The sequence below is a fragment of the Filicampus tigris genome, chromosome 16 (assembly GCF_054856515.1).
Source record: "Filicampus tigris isolate MCC_2025a chromosome 16, RoL_Ftig_1.0, whole genome shotgun sequence".
NCBI lineage: Eukaryota > Metazoa > Chordata > Actinopteri > Syngnathiformes > Syngnathidae > Filicampus > Filicampus tigris.
The window spans coordinates 13,293,782-13,315,336 of NC_141232.1; the positions used below are offsets into that span (position 1 = coordinate 13,293,782).

The 21,555-nt window shown below is 40.5% G+C and overlaps 2 protein-coding genes across 18 annotated transcripts in view; one reads left to right on the forward strand and one right to left on the reverse strand.

The window, feature by feature from the left end:
* Positions 1-772: 772 nt before the first annotated feature.
* rad23aa (RAD23 homolog A, nucleotide excision repair protein a) lies at positions 773-10,545 on the forward strand. The gene is made up of 9 exons (XM_086056248.1): positions 773-1,058; positions 1,884-2,045; positions 2,647-2,858; positions 3,533-3,576; positions 5,697-5,824; positions 5,949-6,036; positions 6,982-7,112; positions 8,320-8,481; positions 8,793-10,545. Exons 1-9 carry the CDS (start codon positions 993-995, stop codon positions 8,904-8,906), a joined length of 1,107 nt encoding a protein of 368 aa, XP_085912374.1. The 5' UTR covers positions 773-992; the 3' UTR covers positions 8,907-10,545.
* Positions 10,546-11,885: 1,340 nt separating this feature from the next.
* The window catches only part of nfixb (nuclear factor I/Xb), a 139,874-nt gene continuing 130,204 nt past the window's right edge, over positions 11,886-21,555 (reverse strand). For all 17 annotated transcript variants that reach the window (XM_086055408.1, XM_086055398.1, XM_086055395.1 and 14 more), the window contains 2 exons: positions 21,128-21,219; positions 11,886-17,725 (listed from right to left, as the gene is read on the reverse strand). In XM_086055408.1, coding sequence (XP_085911534.1) covers positions 21,148-21,219 — 72 coding nt within the window. In that variant the 3' untranslated portion in view covers positions 11,886-17,725; positions 21,128-21,147. The remainder of the gene's footprint in view (positions 17,726-21,127; positions 21,220-21,555) is intronic.

Here is a 21,555-nt window from a genome sequence, read left to right on the forward strand (position 1 = left end):
GCTTAACAGAATGAATGACTGTTGTGTCATTGTTATAAACGCTCTTCGGTTCATGTTTCTCCAAGCCACCGCTGCCCTACTTTTTCCGCCTTATAAGTTCCCAAGTTCTAATCACGAAATCAATCAAGTTCTCAACCGAGGTTGACTTCACTTCTCTATTTATGTCTTTTTTCGTCAGGTCGTCATCTGTGGAGGTTGAAAAAAGTCATGAGCCTTCGCAAATTAAACAGAAAAAAATCTGTACGGAGTAACAGTAAAAAGTCGTCAGGAAAACAGTGGTTGGAACTTGGAAGTAATGAATTATAAAAACTATGTTAACGTTTCAGTCGTTATATTTTACGGAGCCGTATTTTAATTAAGCATTTATTTTGTTGACACGAACCAGGGAGCATCAACAGATTCGAATAAGCAAGATATTCCACATAGGGAGCCTTATTTGAGAGAACTGCTTGTTGTTGCTGCTGCAATTAAGTGATTACTGCGTGATTTGTGGTTAATATTTTGTCTTATGTGAGAAAAAATATAGCCTAAAGATGCAATCTTTCTGGTGTGATAATTTGCTAATTTTGCACGATGTTTTATTAGTCATTTCACAACCTATAAGCAACATGTATATGCCCTTCACTACTTTTAAGTTACAAAAATGGTTTTTATAAAAGACATTATGTATTAGATTTTTTTTTAATCTTTATTTTTCTCTTTACTTTTGTTCAATACTGTACATCCCTAACACAGTATAGAACTAGGTACTTGGTACTGGCCAAGTCGCGCACCACTGAACGAGATCTCATACGTTCGACCGGGTTCTGCTTCTGATCGCACCACCAACTTGTCACCAAAGATGGCGATTTGCTGAGTGCTCATGGATACACACATTTTACGGCTAGCCGTTATCCTACCAGAAACGTCAACTATAAAAACAAATTAACCGCTCATCGAGCCGATACTTAATCGTTGGAAGAACACCGGGAACAACGTTGGCCACCGCCACCATGCAAATCACACTAAAAACACTGCAACAGCAGACCATTCAAATTGAGATAGATCCCGAACAAACGGTGAGTAGCCTTGTAGCTAACTTGCTAACTTTAGCTACACTGTCCTCTGGTGATATGACTATTTGATCGAATGTTAAGCGCCGTGCTTCTGTTTGAAGTTATTGTCAGGAGTCGAAAGTTATGATTCACGGGTATCGGCAGACATTGTGCGTTTAGGTATTGGTACCGCACATGCTGCTTCGGGGTGGGAACAACGCGAAACCTCGCTTGTTAGCTTTAGCTAACTAGCTAGCTGAAAAGCCAGTTTAAAGTAAGTCTGCCCAACGTGAAGGCTGGCGTTTCGAGCACGTGCTCTTAAAAACGTCGGTTATTTACGGTCCTACGTTTGTCTTTGTTGTGCTAAATGTGGTTATACAGTAGGGCAAAGTGCATGTTTACTATGTTGATGCTAACGCTAATGACTGCTAATTGTTGTTGACCGTTCAGGTATCGCAACATTACAAAGTAGCAGGCTAAATTTGTTAGCATGGTCACAGCCCTAATATGCAGTCTGACAGGCCAACGCCAACAACTTTGGGAAGGGTGGGGGCACTTTACCAGCACATTACTTCCCATTCATATGGGAGATATGGTACATTAGTGTTATGCTTTACATTTAATATGCACCCTTACTATCACTTCTATATATGACTCTCAGATATATCTTTATTGATTATGTTTTATAGAGTGGACAGTTGGTGGTAGAAAGTTTGGCCTGAGGTGACATAGACAGGGTTCAAATTTCATACATAGGCTAGTTGTGCTTTGCATCAGAAGGTTTAAAAAAAGTCTTTGAGTGCTTGCATGCCATGGCTTATGTAGTCTGTTTTTGTCCCTTTTAATTAGGTGAAGGCCTTAAAAGAGAAGATAGAAGCGGAGAGAGGAAAAGACAATTTTCCGGTGTCTGGACAGAAGCTGATATATGCTGGAAAAATTCTTCAAGATGACACACAAATTAAGGACTATAAAATTGATGAGAAAAATTTTGTTGTAGTCATGGTGTCCAAGGTGAGATCATTGAACATAAGATCAGTGGACTTCATTCAGGTACATCTGCAATATCTGAGGAGATGTCATGCAAGAGCTTTATCAGAATGTTGTCATGCTTTCTTCAGGTAATAACCACATTGCCAATGCACAAAAAGTATCAAATTTGCTTGGTAAAATTAATTTTTGTATGTAATTGATAACATAACATTTCATCTGTGGCTCATTTTATACTGAGCAGACAAATTTTCTATGCCGCAGTAATTTCAATTTTCAGTCTGTGGTTATTTTTACACACTCCAAATGTTTTTGAATTCTACAATCTGGAGGGGCAGTGCAGTTCTACTCTACTGCATTCTGTAAATGCAATAATAAATATATAGTCAAACTAATACCTCCTCCGATAGTGTCAGTCAAAACTGAGCTTTATTATATTTAAGGATTTTTTAAAACACTGTTCTTGTATTTGATCTCCTGTGGATGTGTGCAGGTGCACCTAAAATTTAGTTCATACATATGCATGTAATGTGTACTGTACCATTTGCTGCAATGCGTAACTTAATTGAAAGTCCTAATCTCACAGAAGTTTTTATTGTATTTATTTTTTTAACATGAACAAAAGGCTAAGACAGCAGCAGCTGCTGCGGCATCTCCTGCTTCAGAAGCACCCAAACCTCCTGCCCAGGATTCTGGTTCCACATCAACATCAGGCCCCACTTCAACCTCAACCTCAACCCCAGCCCCAACATCCACCCCTGCAGCTGTCCTCACCCCGCCTGAGGAGGTCAAGGAAGAGCCAAGTGTTACAGCAACAGAAACTCCACAACCAGCCAGGTACACGATGTCATTACAGTAGTAATGCCCTTTTTACACTGCTCATTAAAGCTGCCTTTTTCTCAGCCGCTCCCTGTTTCACTGTTCTGTGTGAACAGCATTGACGTGAAATGGGGCAGTCCAAATTACATCCGTGAATTTCCCTGCCTCATGGTATTAATAGAGGTGGGACCGCAGCTGTGTTGAAGAGTATAGTGGAAAGCCAGGACCGGGTGTTAGGTGTTGTACCCGAGACTTACTTCTCTCTTACTGTAATATTGAAAGGAATTGTCGCTGTCCGACAATTATCGTATATGTCACACCAGAGACTGACTAGCTGATATCACAGCACATCCAACATCGTGAACATCATCAGTGCCTTCACATAAATGAATGTAATTAACTATTAATAATCCATTCTAACATTATAAAAGGTCATTGAACACATTTGTTATTTCAGAAGTGTGTATGAAAGTGGTAGTTCTTCGAATTAATCAGTACCCAAAAAGTCGGATTCAAAAAGGTTGATAGCCCCTGCATTATATCATAAATGTTGTTTTCAAGGTTGTGGATGCTTGCAAAAAAAAACAGTCTCCCTGTTTGTATTTATACATAGTGTACACATTCTGCTTTTTATGGAAATGGAGGTGAAGCTGCATCATATTCCAATTTTTCATCTTGACTGTGTTTTGTAGTTCCAGTGGAGGGAGCCAGGGTTTGGATGCCTCTTCTGCACTGGGTAGGTCATCACTCAATCATTGCCATATTTGCTTTGGATAAAGTTGGCGTGGGAATTACAGGATAACTCAACGTTTTCTTTCTTAATTTTCCAATGTTAAGGATTGTACCAAATACAGCAATTATGCGATAATCAATATGCTGGGAATGAACAGCTACTGTACATCACCATATCTGTGTAATTTAAGAAGGCAAAACAGAAAATGGCCGCTACACATGCATAACAGTTAAAGAATTTAAGTAGTTGAATATAAAAATCCCCTTTTCAGTCCAATGAAAAGCTGTGCAATTAAGTTTTTTTCAGAATCAGGATGTCCACTGTAACCACTGTATGTTGTGCATGTACATTTAATGATTTAAAATGTTTAAGTGGACTTATGCCTCTGAATGCACACACAGAGGAACAGCCTGGTAAGTTGCGCGTCTCCTATTGTTTCTCTCAGTCAACAATAGAAAGTAAAACATATCTTTCCAATGCATTGTATTTAGATTTTACACTTATATGTAGTTATTCAGTTTGTCCAAGTTAACGGCCTGTGTCCGATTCTGTTACGCATCTTACATTTTTTTTTTGTCAGCAGTCAGCTCAAAACATTCATTTTCCAAGCACTTGTTTTTTCAAATGAACTAACGATTGGCTCAAATTTGGACATTCTTTATATTGAATTATGCTAAATACATTCTTGTATACATGTAACAGGAGCAGTAATTATTCATGAACATGAGGATTGGGCACGCCAGTGTAGTGTTTTCTATGATTGTTTAGGAGTGATTGTTCCTTTAATTCTAATTGGTTGTCTTAAAAAAAAAAAGCATATCTACGACATTCACCGCAACTTTTAAAATTTGACTGCTGTTCACCCCCCAACAAAATTGATTGAGTTTAGCGTTTTTGTTGTTTGTTTGTTTTTTCTTCAATGTCTTCTCAGATGACTTCAGTAGCATGTTTTTTTCTGACAGGTAGCATACATTATGCCTTAGATTAATGCTACAATACCAGAATCCTTTAGTACAACATTAGTCCTAAGACTTCATTATATGTCAGACACATACATTGTATCCCAGATGCTGTTGCCATTTAGCGGGGACATTACAGGCTGCATAGCAAGACATATCCTCCCTATTTTTAAACAGTAACAAAAGCTGCCTCTATTGTGAGGTCCTAGTTAGGAACGGGGATTCCTGTTGGCCACTCTGAGCTTATGCACATGCCTTCGTCATTCTGCTATTTAAAGGCCTAGATACACCAAAACGACGTTCGCCAACAGTGACAGACGCTCACCCCCTATGGCGTCCGGCCGGCTGTCGGCACGTCGCGCTGGAGGAACACACCGCAACGACAGACAGCGACGCTGACCATAAAAGTATCTTCTGCGCATGCATAAGATGTAATACCCTTCCGTACCATTGGCGGCGGTAGTCACAATTTCTCATTGTTCGAAAAATCCAACCGGAAAGCTGTTGGCCGGGGGCGGATTATAACAACGTAAACAATGCGTTCAGCTCTATTCTTCGCTCACGATGAACTTCCACGCGAAGTAAACCATCACGTTGTTGACACGGTATTGTGAAATACTTACATTGTCAACCCTCGCTCTCGGACTTGTAAGAAGATTAAGGCAGCGGAGGCGTGCTCGCTGTTTATCCGAATTTGTCACTTCCCGTTGGCGCTCCGAGCGCTGATTTGCTAGCTAACAGCCAATCACAATCAGAGTGACCAAATGTCTCGACTGGCGACGCCGATTCAACATGCATAAACGCTCCCCCAGACGCTTAGAAACGGGTTACGACACTACGACGGTGGTCACTACGCTAAACAGACTTCGCTTAAAGACGCCACGACGCTTCGCAACCTCCGACGTCGGTTTGGTGCATCAGGGCCTTAAGACCACTGTACATTTACTCGTTGACATTCAGCTGTGAAAAAACATCAAGTGAGACTTAGGTCCTCGTTTTGCTTCTCCACTTCTCTTTAAAAAAACGTTCAGTTCACACTGGTAAAGGTGACCATGTTTCCACTGATTACAGATGGTAGAAGCAATAGAAAAAATATGCAAATATAGCCCACCTTAAGATTTGCCAATATCGATAACCAGCGGTATGTGTGTGTTCTGTTTTCAGTGACTGGAGCAGAGTATGAAGCAATGCTTAAAGAGATCATGTCTATGGGCTATGAGAGGGAGAGAGTGGTGGCAGCACTACGGGCCAGCTTCAACAACCCTCACAGAGCTGTGGAGTACCTTCTCACCGTGAGTCTTGCTCACTCACTGCAACTGCACTCGTGATTTTTTTCTTGCATCTACGATGCAATGAACGGCTGAACAATTATGAAAAATAATCGGTCGGTGTGTAAAATGGTGCGCGTTTTTCCAGGGTCTCCCAAGCAGCCCGATTCAGGACACGAACCCCCCGGCGCACACGCCAGCATCTGGACCCACAGAAGCGCCGTCTCTAGCAGAAGGTGAAGCATTTGGATACTTTGATGATGAATGGAGAAAATGATGCTGGATATTGCTCGTCTAGATGTTTATCAAGTGCGCAGTGTAGTGAAAATTGTACCTTTGCCACTCTGCATACGTCTAAGGGTTGCTTTTTCGTTTTCTTTTTTAAAATACATTTAATGGTTTAAACTTGAGGCTAACGGTATAATCAGCGCAACACAGGCCTCTTAGACAACACTTAACTGAATGTTTCTCTCGCATGTGGGTTTCAGATTGTTTATCAGTTATGGCAGCTTCCCATTCCATGCGCAAATAAGATCCGCGCAGTGTCACAAATTCTAGTTTTCCACTCATGGAAAACTGTAAAAATGAGGGTGCCCTTGTAAATGAATATTCCATGTTCGTTTAACGAGTCAGCTGCTAAAGATACCCCTGAGTGCCTTTCTTTGAAGTAGTTCAAGGTTTTAGTTAGAATATCCAATTACGTTTACCACACTGAAAATATTAAAGGGAAGTGGTTCGGAAAATTGATGGAATATTGATAACAAATGTAGAATAGCAATAGCAACATTTTGTAACTTTTTTCCAAAGAGACAACTAAAGAAGTATGCTATGCAGCTAGATCAGCGCTGCAACCTTTTTTTTTTATTTTTTTCAACAGTTTAAGTGTTGGACTGTTCCATTACACCACTGTTAAAACACAGGCTACCGTAATTTATTATTATTTTTTTTAAATATATATAGAAGAGCCTCCAGTAGAGATCCAGAGACATGAAGGTTCTGTGGAAGCAAGCATAATCAGACTAAGCTCTGGATTTTATTTATAGGCAAAATATTTTATGAGCCCTGGCATCAAATGGAAACCAACAGGCAAAATGACGTGCACATATTTACCGCGTTGGCCTGCAGTGATGTATTTATCTCCCCTTTTAGTAGAATAACGCCGTTCTTTCGTACATCATCAGGAGAGAACCCCCTTGCATTCCTGCGGACTCAGCCCCAATTTCTACACATGAGGCAGGCTATCCAGCAGAACCCAGCTATGCTTCCAGCTCTTCTGCAACAGCTCGGCAGGGAGAACCCCCAACTCTTGCAGGTAACGCACATGAATGACTCTTACAGATGTGTCCTGTCCCAACTTGTTATGATGCTTTTCTATTTCTATCTTACTGTACCATGCATATCACCAAGAATGTTGTATTGGGGCAGGAACAGATCAGTCCCATTCCTACCAAATTTAATGTGGAAAAGCGATCTGTTATATGAGTAAATTAAGTCACAGGTCAGAAACAACGAATCAATATCGATAAAAATCAATATTTAAAAGTGTTGGCAACGGGTTTCATTCTCAATTCATTGTGCCGCGCGATTATTACCTCACTCGTTGGCTGCGTCGCGCTACTTTGACGTCACCAGGTGCGTGAGTTGAGCTGGTGTTGCAGACTGTTAATAGCGTCATCGCAAGTCAATTTTACAGAGTTGCTTTGATGTAAGAGGCAAATGAACTTAACGTGTTTTCCCTTTTTAAAAACGAAGCAATTGCTCCTCCAGCCATCTCTGTGGCATGCCGGCTAGTGATGAGGGAAACGAAGTTTCAAATTTGCTTCATGATGGACCAGTTGCTGCATTTTTGACTCCTCTAGATGGCACTGTTGGTTTAAAGAAAGTGGGATAAAAATAGAAAGTCAGTGTGCTTTCAGCCCCGATGTTGAACAGAGAGTGCCATCTTGAGGGCTCAATAAACACTTCAGCTGGTTCATGAAGCATCTTCAAGCTTCATTTTCTCATCACTAGTGTTGGCCATTATGAATCTAAAAATTGTAGCAGTGGTTAACCAAACACAGAATCAGGCTATTCACATCTCAGGCCCCAGACCTCAACCCCATTGAAAACTTGTGGAGTTGGCTAATGAGGAGAGTGGCGAGGAGAGGACCCAGGTCACTGGATGATTGAGAGAGATTTTGCAGAGGATTGGTCAAAGATGCCACTTTCTTTGTTTTTCCATCTTGTGAAACTTCATAGGGGAAGATTAGGTGGCAAAGGGGGGTCGGGTCGTACAAAGTATTAACATTAGGGGTGCTGATAATTGTGCAACACATGTTTTGATGTAAAATAATTACTTCTTACTGGGATTTTTTCCCCTCCATACTGAATAAATGCCCTTGAATTAAATGTATTTTCCTCTTTTTTTTATTTATTTTGGTCAAAAGAGAGTGAGAGAGAGAGTGATTTTTATTCATGCAGAGTTGTGCAGATGACCTTTCCTTGACCTGTCGTTTGTGTCTGATTTGTCCTCCCTGCAGCAAATCAGTCAGCACCAGGAGCTATTCATCCAGATGTTGAATGAGCCGGTGGGCGAGGGCGGGGAGGCGCCTGAAGTCGGCGAGATAGGGGCGGCGGGCGAGGAGGGTGCGCCTGTCAACTATATCCAAGTCACACCTCAGGAGAAGGAAGCCATTGAAAGGGTGAGCGCCTCTTAGTGATGTTGTACGTTCATAAAAGCAGAGGTGGGCATTCCGTCAAGACTGACTACTTGTAGAATGTACGGACACGCAGTCAAGACTAACTAATGACAAACTTGAATTTAGCGAAGATGGGTTAAAATAACGACGACAGGCTGACGATTAACGGATTGGCGGACCGGTGACATTTTACCGACGGTCCTATCATTCATCGATGACGCTACACTGACGATTCCGATGAAATTGACGAACGTGCCCACCTCTGCATAAACGCGGATTGTTTTCCTCAAAGCGTCTTTCTTGACACCCGGCAGCTAAAAGCGCTCGGCTTCCCCGAGGCGCTCGTCATCCAGGCTTACTTTGCCTGCGAGAAGAACGAGAACCTGGCCGCCAACTTTCTCCTCAACCAGGGCCTGGAAGACGACTGAAGAGCTCAGACACGGCCGCCTTCCTGCTCCTCCCCTCCCACCCCTCCCCTCTTCAAAGACTGCACCCCCAATTTACTGTACAGCCACCAACCTCAGCTTCACTCAACCGGAGGGGGGAGGGGAGAGCCAGAAGGGAGTGGGGTGGGATGGGATGGGGTCACGTTATGACTAAACAAAATGGAGGTTTTGTGCAGGAAGGTCAGACTTAATGATACGTTTAGCTCATGCAAGTTCGTGTGAAAGAGAGTGGACAAATCCACGTGAATTCCAATGGAATGTGTGGGCTTTGTTTAGGGGACATCCACAATTTGATTTTAGATGCGCTTTGTGAACACTTAAAGGGGGGGCTGAAGTTGCTGCGCTAAGTGTGTGTGCGCTTGTCTGCGTGCGTGCGTGTCTGCGAGTGTGCGTGCGTGTGTGTGTGTGTGTGTGTACGTACGCACGTACGTCTGCGTGCCTGTGCAGATGTGATACAAATAACGCTGACGTAATCAGTTTGCATTGCCTAAGTTTGTTAATGCTGTAGCTGAGCACATTCGTCCCTTCTACAACATGGGCAGCATTGTTAGCGCCACGTTTGTGTCCAACATTTCAACACAAACTGGTCTTGCTTTGCTTTTTGGGGGGGGACAGAATCAACTGACAATATTTGGTCTTCCCTTGTATGTCACCTTTTGTTTGTCCACACCGGCCAGAAAGACAGCAGCCAATCCTAATTCGCGCACACTCTTCTGCATGTTAAGTAACTCATGCTAGCTATGCTGGTCGCTTCTGGTGCACATACCAGAATCTAAATTTTTGTTTACAACATGACAAAATAAATAAATAAAACACGAGGCTGCTGTTTTTCTGCATCTCTTCATTTAACACTACAAATTCATAGGAACTGTAAATGATTAATAGTTGCATAGAAACATGCTCCCCCACCCCCGGCCCATAGTTAATGGAAGATACCATTTAAATCCATGTCAATCAACAGATCTTTCTATTAGTTTGCCAGGGATAGACCCGTAGACAGTTCTTATAAAATGATTACACATTAGCTAAACCTACTATAAGAGTTGAGGCCCAGTGAGTTCTGTGAGATGCAATCGTGAATGATTTCATGCTGCCCCCAATGACTCGTTAATTGTATTAGCTTTAACTTAGGTAAACATTTATACATTTGTCCCAAATATTCTGTACTAATAATTTACTTATCATATTTCCATGTTATATTTGGTCAATTCTCTTCTCGAACAATATGTGGTAAAGAGAGATCCAATTAGGATTTGATTAAGTTAAAAGTTGGCTCAGTTTGGACTGATTTACATTTGAATTCTGTCTGTGTATTTTACAAAGTCTTGAACCTCAAAGTTCATTTTGAGGATCAACTAAGAGAACGGTCAACTGTAGTGCCATCATACTGTCCCGTCCAGCAGGAATTACTGTCAAATGTCAGGCCTCATGCTACCTAACTAGGATACATGGAACTTTCATTTGTTTGGAAATGTTTAACAAATTGTATCGGATAAGAGGAGCAAATGTTCAACGTGTGATTCTGTACATGTGAGGGCAGTTTGTGCTTGACTGTCTTTGCAGCATCAACATGATCTTGGACTATGCTGTGCTACATTAAATATCAGCAGTCTTTCAGGCATTTGTGTCTGTGTGGATCATTTGATTTAATCATTCAGTGAAAGCTGACTATCCCAGCCTCACTTGGACAACAAAATAGCAATCACTGTAGTAGAGTGCTGACCTCCACAAAGATTCAACTTGAAAGTGGCACAAAATTTTGAGCAATATATTTGTTCCAATTTTTTTTTTTTTTTGAGGAACAGCCACATTAATTCCCGGTGCAATGTAAAATTGTGTCTTTAAATGGAAGAAATTTGGAAAAGGTGTTTGGTATTCTGGTCCTCCATACACCTCCAACTTTTTTCAATCTTAAAATATATGTATTTTTTCTTTCCTGACACCACCGACACCCCACTATCACCACCCCATTTTCGTGGAAAACGTTTGTTCAATGTTTATCACCGTTTTTTTATCCAGCAAGATTTTTGGGGAGATTTATTCAGTAAAAAAAAAAAACCTCCTTAATGCATTTCAATAGGCGTCAATTAAATGCGTATTTTCCTCTTTTCGCGGGCGGGCCCCGCGAATAACGAATGACGAGGGCGGACTTCGACTCCATTTTCTTTGCCACGAGAGGGCAGCACAACAGCCTATTCACAAGCATCCAAACCTTTGACTCTTGTATAATCCAGCAGGCCCTCAATGGTGTGCTTATTGACAATAGTTGGCACAAATATAAGAAAAATAAATGTTCTGTAGCATTGAAAGCGAGCTTTAGTTAAATATATACTGATCTATCCTTTATCTATTATTGATCCAATCTTTTATAATCGAATCTTTTATACCTTTATTAGTGAAGACATATGCATTTCACCCCACATTTTAAAACTGTACCCAAATGTTTTAACATGTCTGTGACCACCACTACCACGTCCAGCAATCTAATATGCCGCTTACCAGAAGAGAACTATGTTAGCTAATGTTATATTTGCTAAATATTTATATATAGCATGCATTTTCTATTCCACTTGTCTGGTGCTCTCGGAACCTGTGCCTTCTGATTTGGGACGAGAGACAGGGTACACTTTAGGCAATGGCAGGGAACATTGGTTGTGGAACAGGGTTGTGACTCTGTTTCAATTCAAGGTTTGACTATTCGAGGATTTTATTTTTATTTTTTTCTCGTCCTGCCAGATCTCAGCTTCATGTCAAATGTAGTCTGCCCAGAGCCTTTGGGATCAGTAATGATGTTTAATACAACTTAAACATTTTTTTTTTTGCAAAACTATATTTTTTGGCTCTTTGGTTTGTCAGAGCAAAACTTATTCCAACTTCTGATGCCAGAATCACCGATAGTATACGCTACCAACATAAAGGTGAAAACACCCCCCAACTCTAAAATCAAACACAAACACCATGTACAGTTAAGAACATCCTTTTATTCAATCAAGTGTTGCTCTTTTCAAACTGTTTTTTTATTATTATGGAAAAGAAACTTTAACACATGCATTTCACCAGGGGCTCTTGGAAGTGTGTCTGAGGATGGAATACTGCTTTGAAGGGTAGGAGGAGGAGGAGAAGCACTCTTGGTGGTTTAGGTGGCGGTGGGTGTCTATATGCGCCCCCTCCCTCAACCCCACTGACCTGTGCAACCTGTCCCTCTCCAATATGGCTTCTCAACTGTGGTGCTTGATAATACTGCTGTCTGCTGCTGCTGGTACGTTTTCAAGGTGCTTTTTCTTTTGCTTGCCAAAGTCTGTACACACCACTTGGGTCCCTACGTATGCAACACACTGCTAATTTAGAGACTCCATATTGTGAGGCAGTGTGTGACATTTTTTTTTTCGTCTCTTTTGATTGTGCTTAAAATGAGCCTTTTGGCCTCAACACCATGGAACCGGTCTGCTTATAAGGTGCTATTTAAAAAAGAAAAAAAAAAAAACGTTTTTTGTAATATATTTTTTATTTTAAAGTGGGTTTTATTCAACCACTTGAAATGTGCAAAATTGAGTGCAGTGTTTTAGTGCTGCCGAGGATATGCAGCTGCAATGGGGGAGGGAGGGGAAATCAATAATCAAGTCCAAATTTGATTATAAAGAAAATAAGACACAAACAAGGATTGGTCTGCCTAGCAGTTCTACAGCACATCTCCCCTCATTTAAACCCAAATATGATTGCTTGTTACCGCTCTAACCCCCCCCGACCCATGACAGCCCTCGTCCATCCTCAACCCAGCCCAGAGCCCACTGGCGTAACTTGTTCACTTACATTAGCGGTTGAATGGAGAAGCTGAAGAAGATGGGTATGGTAATACAATGTGAAGCATACAGATAAGAATAACATGTGAGCTAACTGCATTCTGCTCAGACAAAAAAAATAAAATAAAATAAAATCTGGTGTATTTTTTTTAAACCCCACCATTTGGAGAAAAGGGAAAAAAGGAAAAAGGATGAGGGGCAGCTACAGACTACTCCAGTGTCCAAGATAGACAGAAGACGAGATACAGAGGAAAGAGAAGCTTTTTTTTTTTTTGTCTGTTTTTCTGTATTTTTCTGGCTTTTTTTTGTTATTTTTTATTCAACAATTAAAAACAGGAACTAAATCACACCAATTGCCTTTAGTACAATGTATACTGCTTTAAAAAGGAGAAGAAGAGAAAGAAGTGGATATAGAAGGATGAAGGAGGGGACTTTTTTTTCCTTTTGAGATGGGATCTCAGGAGTATACAAGATGGAATCTGTGAACAAAAGGCACTTTTTTTAGGGACAACCTTTAAGATGCTCTCAGTCTAGAACACTACTTCACCAAACAAATATTTATAGTCATTTACAAGTGGGTGATGGGGGGGAGAAGGGGTGGGGTTCACTTGAATGGGTGACAGCACCACTCGGAGCAAATGCAAATTTCCGACATAATTTTTACACCAAATAAAACAAAACTCTTGCCAGACAAGAAAACAAATCATCATTCGCGGTCTTTTTGTTCATCTCCCAAATGGGGAAGAGCGTGTCCCATATTGGATATGAGATGATACAATCCATATGGTGTGAAAAGTTCATGAGGGGAAAAATGCCTTTCGTTACAACGATTTTTCCCCCAAACAATGCCCACCCGTAAATACAAAAAGACAAATAGAATAATGCAGGTTTCCCAAATTTTGTTTTCATGATAATTTTGTAATCATGTGTAGTATTATTTATGTATAGTAGGCCTATAGTAGATTTATGGTACTTTTGTGTAGAAATCACAAAAGGAGTATTACGGCCACACTGAAAAGAAACGAAATTATGAAATGATGAGAATGAAACTGTACTTTCATAACAATAAAGTGTCAACAAAATGTTGTCGCTGTCTGGAACAAAGTTGTAATTATGCGGGTTTAATTCATTCTTTCTGAAGTCCTCAGCTGTAAATGGTCATAATATTCAAATGGCTGTGTCATAAAAGTGTAAATTCTCTTAATTTTACAAACGTAGGTAAATGTAATTTTTCCTCAGGGTTATTAACCTAATTCTATCAATTTATCTTTGTAGTATTATTTTTCTCTTTTCGGTATGGCTATAATACTCTTTGCGAGAAAGCACCAGTTTCCATGGTAATATTTCATGTTTCTGAGTTGCTAAAGTGTTTCTTCAGCCCTCCCACATGATGAAAACAAATGATTAGAAATGAAGTTTTGCTAAAAAAAAAAAAAAGACCACAAAAAAGATTATAAAAACAATTCCCCCCTTACTTACAAAGAGTTGGATTTTTTTCTCCACTCTGATATTTAGAGTCCCAGAGCATATGGACTTGAAACACAATTAACAACTGATAAACAGAAACAAAAGAGAGACTTGTCCCTCTTTTCTTGCAACACCCTCAAACAATCGCAAAAAAAACACACAAATCCTCTACCAAGGCATTGCACGTGGCTCAATCAACACACATCATTGAGTTTCAACAACAATGCTTCCCATCAAAACAAGCATGAAAACAACTAAACATAAGCTGATCTTTTGTTGTTTTTTTGTTTTGAACTCATCTACATCATCTGATTGTTTTTTTTTTTTTTTTATTATTGTGTTTGCCATCCATTTTCTTGTCAAACCTGCCATTTTGTGCAATTGAGAGGCTGCTACTTAGCTCCAATCAGCCGTTACTGAGATGCAACCTATGACTGCCATGCTTCAAAAAATAACTAGACTGCCACTGAGCTTATATTGCAAATAAAAACAAAAGTATATATCTATAAATATATATATGTGTATTATATATAAAGATGCTTGCGATTATCTAGTGAACTGTTCTCTCCCCTCTCCTGCCATAGATTTTTTTTTTTTTTCCACCATTCACTATAGCTTATATATGAAAAAAGAACCTGAATTCATGTTTGACAAATTGCATAATGGGAATACAGAGGCACTTCCTTTAGATTAGAAAAGAAATGACAGAAGCCACCGTGAAGTCATCAGAACTCGCTCTCTATGAGATGGTTGGCCAACTATCTAGCTTCCCTGCAGTGAGGAACATGGCCAGGCAGTCCAGTTATTTTGTGAGGTCGGGTGAGTGCTTTCAATGGAACTTTTCGGACGTCCATCAGAGTCTAAGTGAAGCGCTGGGAATATCATGACGTTCGTAGAAAAGGATTACAAGCATAAAGGCCTCGTCAGATTGTCGACATTTAAGACTTCCCTCTTCGAGTTTACTTGGGCAGGGTGTGTGTCTGTGTGTTAGCATTTAAGACGCATGTGAACACTGCTTTTTAATTGGTGGTAGAAAAGTTTGGCTGGCGTGATTGCTTTAGTGCATTTTTGATCAATAAGGGCTCATCAATTCACAAAATACTGGGGCTGACATTACTAGAGCCACCTCCTTAAGCTAAAGACTAATCCTGTGCATCCCATTTTTTTCAAATCAGCGTTAAAAAAAGTGGGCACATTGCGACTGAAAACAGAACGATATGTCACATATTCATTTTGCTCCGCAGTGTGGTTGCCTCCGCTCTTGGAGCAGCGGCCCGTCTGGGAGTGTAAACAACAGGGTAAACGTTTTCGGGAGACAGAAAAAGAGCAACATTCCCAGGTTCAGCAACCGTTCCCTTCTCTTCCATTTCTCTTATTCCAACACTTGTCATACGAGAGTGTCACCACCAGCAGCAGCCAATCATGGTCCAAATAGTCGAAGGTGAGGTTTTGATGCCACTTTTGTTGACCTCAACAAAACAAAGTTCCGGATATGATTTCTTTTGATTGTCACAATCTTCTAGTTTGAACTTTGTGCAGTTGCCGACATTTCTTTTGCAAGGTTCATACACCTTTTTGGGGGTAAAACAAACAAAAAAAAAACAACAACAACAAAAAAAAAACCACATTCTGTGAATATAATTGCAAAAAAACAAACAAACAAACAAACAGAAAAACCTAATGTTAACTTTGTAAATAGGGGAGATGAGCATAACAGATGAACTGACCATTCCTAAATGTTCCTCCCAGTTTTGTCATAAGCCATGAGTCATGGTCATCGCAATTGCCAAACGTTATCGAAATAATGGTATTTGAGCACATTCCTAATCTTAAAGCCGGAACAATTCAAAATGTCTACGTTTTTATATGAACCCCGTGCATTAGTCTGCACTGACAAAAGCAACCGTATTTGCCTCCTTTGCTTATTTGCTTCTTTTTGGGGGACTAAATGGAGAAAATGTTTGGATGGTACATATAAAACTGCCCTACAAATCTGGAAAGCAACAACTAGCCTGGCTCGTGACGGTGACAAAATCCGTGTCTGTGCCTCTGACACCCTCAAACTAAAAACAATTCTCTGTTTTATGTGTTCCGTCCCCCTGCCGATAACACGGTAGTTTGCCATCTTCGCACTTCACGTTTTAATTGATTCCACAAATGAGATTAGCGTAGCTTAGAGCTACACGGGTGCTAGTAGGCTTAGGGCGAGGCTAACACTTCTCTTTGCTGACCAAATTCTGCTAGGCTAAATGGGCTGTAGCTTCATGTTTATCATATTGACATTAATGGCCTCAACGTTGTTTAGAACTCTTGGGAAGAAAAGAAAAGTCTCCCAAAAGGTTTATATTATTTTCGAAAACCTGACCACGGGCTCGGCTTTAACCACCTTGCTAGATGTCCGACTGTGTTTCTTTATAAGGTGCTGTCATTCAAATACAAAACAATTACAAAATAGTACAAATCCAAAAGGAATTCAACTAAAAAGAACATGCACAAGATACCAAAAGCAATCACCTACTTTACAAGAGGGCAAAGGGGGGGGAACCAATAGCTGCTATCTATATTGGTGCACACTGATTTTACAGCGTTGGTTTGGATTGCTAATCAATTAGGTAGTGACAGTTCACTGGGCTCGCTTTGTAACTACAGATCACACCTCCTAGAAATACTACACAATGTCTTTTTAAGTGTATACAAATACTGTGTTCATGGCACACATTTTTTTTTCTGATTGGACTTCCTGTTTACAACGCGTATGGGCAGATGTGACAAACGCAGAGTAACAATGTGTCGGCCTCTTGTGCCTTGTTTTTTTTCCCCTCTACAATAAACCTCGGAATAGGCCAGTCGGGTTGACCTTCGTGCCTTGTAGGTAAATAGTGCACATCGATAGGATTCATGTTAATTGATTCAGCCTGTAGGTACAAAGCCTTCAAGCTATGTTTTGGCATAGTGTCTCTTTAGTTAGTAGGAGGGCGGAAGGGAGCTATTAAAGAGTCACTGGTCAATCCGAGAGAGACACGTTGCTCAATTTGACTGGTTTTGGGTGGAGTATGAAATGCAGCTTTCACTTGGAAACATAATTGAGTAATTCACGGTGGGTTTTGTTTAAATGTTGCTTGATTTTTGAGGCCACTGCGTCCTTGCAACGAAGTTGACACCGTTCTCATCCTTGGGATCCTCCTGCATTGCTGCAATGTTGTGCTGCTTCCTTTCTTTTCAGGAGACATGCCTGCGGGCTACTCGCCACCTTACCCTTCACTGTCCTGTCATCCTCTTGTCCATGCCGTCACCTTTCTATCTTGCCGCCTTTGCCCCATCTGGCTCCTTCCTCTGACTGAATCCAATGAGCCCAGAGATCCGCTAAATGCTGCTGAATTTTCCTGCGGCGCTCCGTTGGGTTTTGCCTTTGTGAGTGAGATACGATGTAATGGCCAGTCGCTGTGTTGATTGTAGAACAATTATCTATTTCCGATTGTAAAGAAAGAATTCTAGTTGCTGGTTTTCACACAGATCTTGTCAGAGGAACCAAGACTGAAAGAGAGAAAAAAGGAAAGTGATCATATTTTATCACAAATGTAAAAACAGAGGAAGCAAAAACTGTGACTAACTCGTTGGTGATCAAATTATGAAAAGTTGCTTGCAATACTTGCGATTTGAGAAATATCGCTTACCGTAATTTACTGTGAATAATACGCCCCGCCAAAATCACCATTTTATTTTACATAATTTTGCAACACTAGACATTAAATATCCTTTTGGAATGTAAGTACCGTTTTTTTTTTTTCAAACAACCTCTTGGTACTGGTAAACATCCGTCAAATGTGAACGTTTTTTGTATTTTTTTTTTTTTTTATCAAACCTTGCACAATATGGGAGGGGTTATTTTGCATCTTTTTTTGCAAAAAAAATAAAATGGAATAAATCACAGGAAATTACAGTTAGGCATGTGTGAGATAAACTGGACAACTTTATGATCATTTGCACAACATACAATACATGATGTATACCGAAGTCCAATTAGTTACTGAAAGGTACACTAAGCATTAATTAAATAAACACCCGCATACATTTGAGTGTGTTACAAGAATAGTTCAAAGTCAATGAGCCCTTCCAAAATTGGAGCACTAGCCTAAAGAACATTAAGATATTTGATCGTTCCACCGATATGATGGATGTTCTATGCCTTAAGTAAAACTGACAATATTCAATCAGTTACTATATGTGGGTATTTTGACACAAACATAAAATAAGGCTTCATGGTGGCACTGTAACAAATCAGTCAGTAGGAGTCATCCTCTGGGATCCATGAACATCTGTACAGAGTTTCACAGCTCACCCAAAGTGAACACAAATAATCTCAACTGCCCCCTGGGGGGGCTAACTGCAGTCTGGGTCATCAATCTCTCCGAACTGTGAGACAAACTAAAACAATTAAAGCATGTGTTAACTACATTTTCCCAAAGGTGTTGTGTATCCTTTTAAGTACTTATAAGGATGTATTTTCAAGCGAGGAAGTTACTGCTATAAAATCAGGTGGGCTGTCCTTTGGCTGATTAACCGCCGCTGGATTGTGAATACAAATGTCAGCGATTGACTGACATACAGCCACAGTTCGAGTTAAGTTTGTGCCCAAGCATCTTGGTTTATGAACATTGCCATATCGTGTTTCGGGCCCTGGATGAATGAAAATCCTGTCACTATGATGCGACATACAACCGCAACTGCAACTGGAATTCTTGTTGGGTTTTGAAGATGTTTTACCAAAGGCCTTCTTCATTACGTTAGGCTTTTGGTGCAAAGGTGAAACGCCTTCTCTAATCAGCAAAGAGCCCCAAGTTGCCTTCTAATGAACCTTTTTTGGATTACCATGAATTGAATGACAGAATGTCAACAGTAGTGTATATTTTTGTTTTGTTTTTAGGTTGGAATGTTGAATACTTTGTGACGGTCAAGCAAGCATGTAGCAACATTCTAAAAATCGAACCTCGGGAAAAACATCCGGTCCCCCAGGGAAGAAGCCTTTTGTCTGGTAAGACTAAGAGGTTGCATGACGACATGCTCTTCCTGCCCTTCTCAACTAGCCCACTCCCATGGGCACTGTCCCTGCAGACCTCAACCATGGCAACATCTCCCTGTTTACTCTCGACTCGCTAAAAGTAGCATGCAAAGCAGAGCTTTGAGCTATAAGGCTACGCTCCAGTTCTAATTTTGGTTCGGGAGGCCGACTCACTGTGCATAGTTTCCTTAAGACCAAGTTTACTGTTAGTGCTGACTCTGGCTTGCTGAGACCTGTCTGCTATGCTCTTTAAATCTTGACTTTCCAGGGGAGACCCCATGTTGCATCAAACCCAGCATGGGCAATGGAATGGATCTGTAAGCACATACCTCCCTTGCCTCAGTGATCCTACTCCTGCTCAGTATTGTATTTTGGACGATTACACTGGTCAAGAAATTTTTACTACATTTTTTAATCAGAGATCTGATACTTCATAGCGATAAATTAATGGCACAATCCGTATTGCTTAAGCTTTTATAGGTCAAGCCATGTACAAAATATAAAGATCTCAAAATCCTGATATGTAAGGAAAAAAGTAAAGACTTATCAAATCGGTGTCAAAATTACATTTAGGAAGACATAAAGCAATCTCTCATTAAAATTTGCTGTTGGCCAGTGTTATTGTTTAAGGTTTACTGCTAACAAAAGGGGTATCATTGCCAACTTCCTCCCCTAAACCCTTGACAGCAGACAGTTGACAGACCTATGTTCTTTCCATCTGCCCACCCTTAATGTTGGTTTAGAGACCCCATCGCAAATTCTAGATCATCTGGCCATGACATTATGTCTAATTGCCAGGGCTTCTATTGTGGGTTTAGCCACCCGCCTTTCTTTTTACCTTTCCCACTTTCTGTCACATATTCAACTTGCCACTAGATGGCATCTGGAACCCAGTCATCATCTTACACAATTTATGATTTTAATTTTTTATTTATTTATTTTTTTTAATCGCGTATATGCCATGTCCTTGAGATTCCGTTAGGAAATGGACTGTAATTTTAAGGTAGAGTGCAGCACCTACTGGAATCGTTTGTCCTCGTGTTGTTGTGAAGACAATTTGAGAAAAAAATGGAACCAATACTTTATTTCTGGGGGGGAAAAAAAAGGATGTCTGCTTTTCACAACAGGCTTAGGTCAGCCTAAAAGAATTGACTCAATATGTGTGTAAAGAATTAAAAACAGTTAAGGTATGTCTTTCAAGGAGAGAAAATAAAGAACAGTTTTGGAACGCAGTGCACGAAAGCAGCAAGAGAACAGAAGAAAAAAAAAAAAGAAGCAAAGACAATAAAAATAAAAGTGTACGAGCGACTGGGCAGAAAAGAACAGGACTGGTGAAAGTCAAGATGAGTGAAAGTATGGAGGGCAGAGAAACAAGGGAGGGATCAGCAGAGGAGATTCAGATGGTTCCCATGTGTTGGGAGCGTAGCTGAGCTGGCTCCGGGCGGGTGTGGTTATATACTAATGAGAAAAGTACTGGTGGTAACAGGGGTGGCTTATGACCAGTGGTGAAACGAAGAAGGTGACATAGGTAAGAAAACCACGTTTTTTTTTTTTGCAGAGAACAATACTGTATAGAATAATAAGAATGAGGATGAATGAAGTGGAAGTGCATACGGCTTGGTAACAAATATAAATTAGATGTAGCAAGAGGGGGGGGAATCAAATAGGCCACAGTTGTGTGCCTGTAGCCTGAAGGGCAGGCTCCATCTGTGCCAAATATGCAGTTGGCCACATATGGCAAACCCCAACGTACAGTAAAATACAGATGTGAAATGTGGAATAGTGTGAGGGGCCCGTAGGAGAGGAAACAGAATTGGGCAAGTAGACAATTTCCCCTCATTCACTCAAAACGTCTTAGGTGACACTACAAGTCCCACCTGTGTCTGCTGCGGGATGTTCAGAAAGTTGTTGTCCCGTGATCCGATGCCGACAAACCTGTTGGGAGCTGTGGCGCCTGGCGTGGAGTATGCTATCGAAAGAGAAGAGGACAAAAAGACATAAGTGGCCACGAAGACAGATGTTGTGTAATGGCAAAGAAGCAAGCCTAGCATCGTGCAGTCCATCCAGCATCACCCACTAATATTACTTAGAAAAGTTGTCCATATGTAAGCACGAATATTGTTTCTTCCATGTATGAAACAGAGTGGCAAGTAACACAAATTGTTCTTTCTTTGTTGTCTCGAGTTGCAGCTTTTTTTGTTTACTATTTACTCAAATTTATCTTACTTAAATTGTCAAACTAACCTTTGATAGTCAACAATTTTATTCTTGCTATGTGGGAGGGATTTTTCGTGTTTCCCATTCC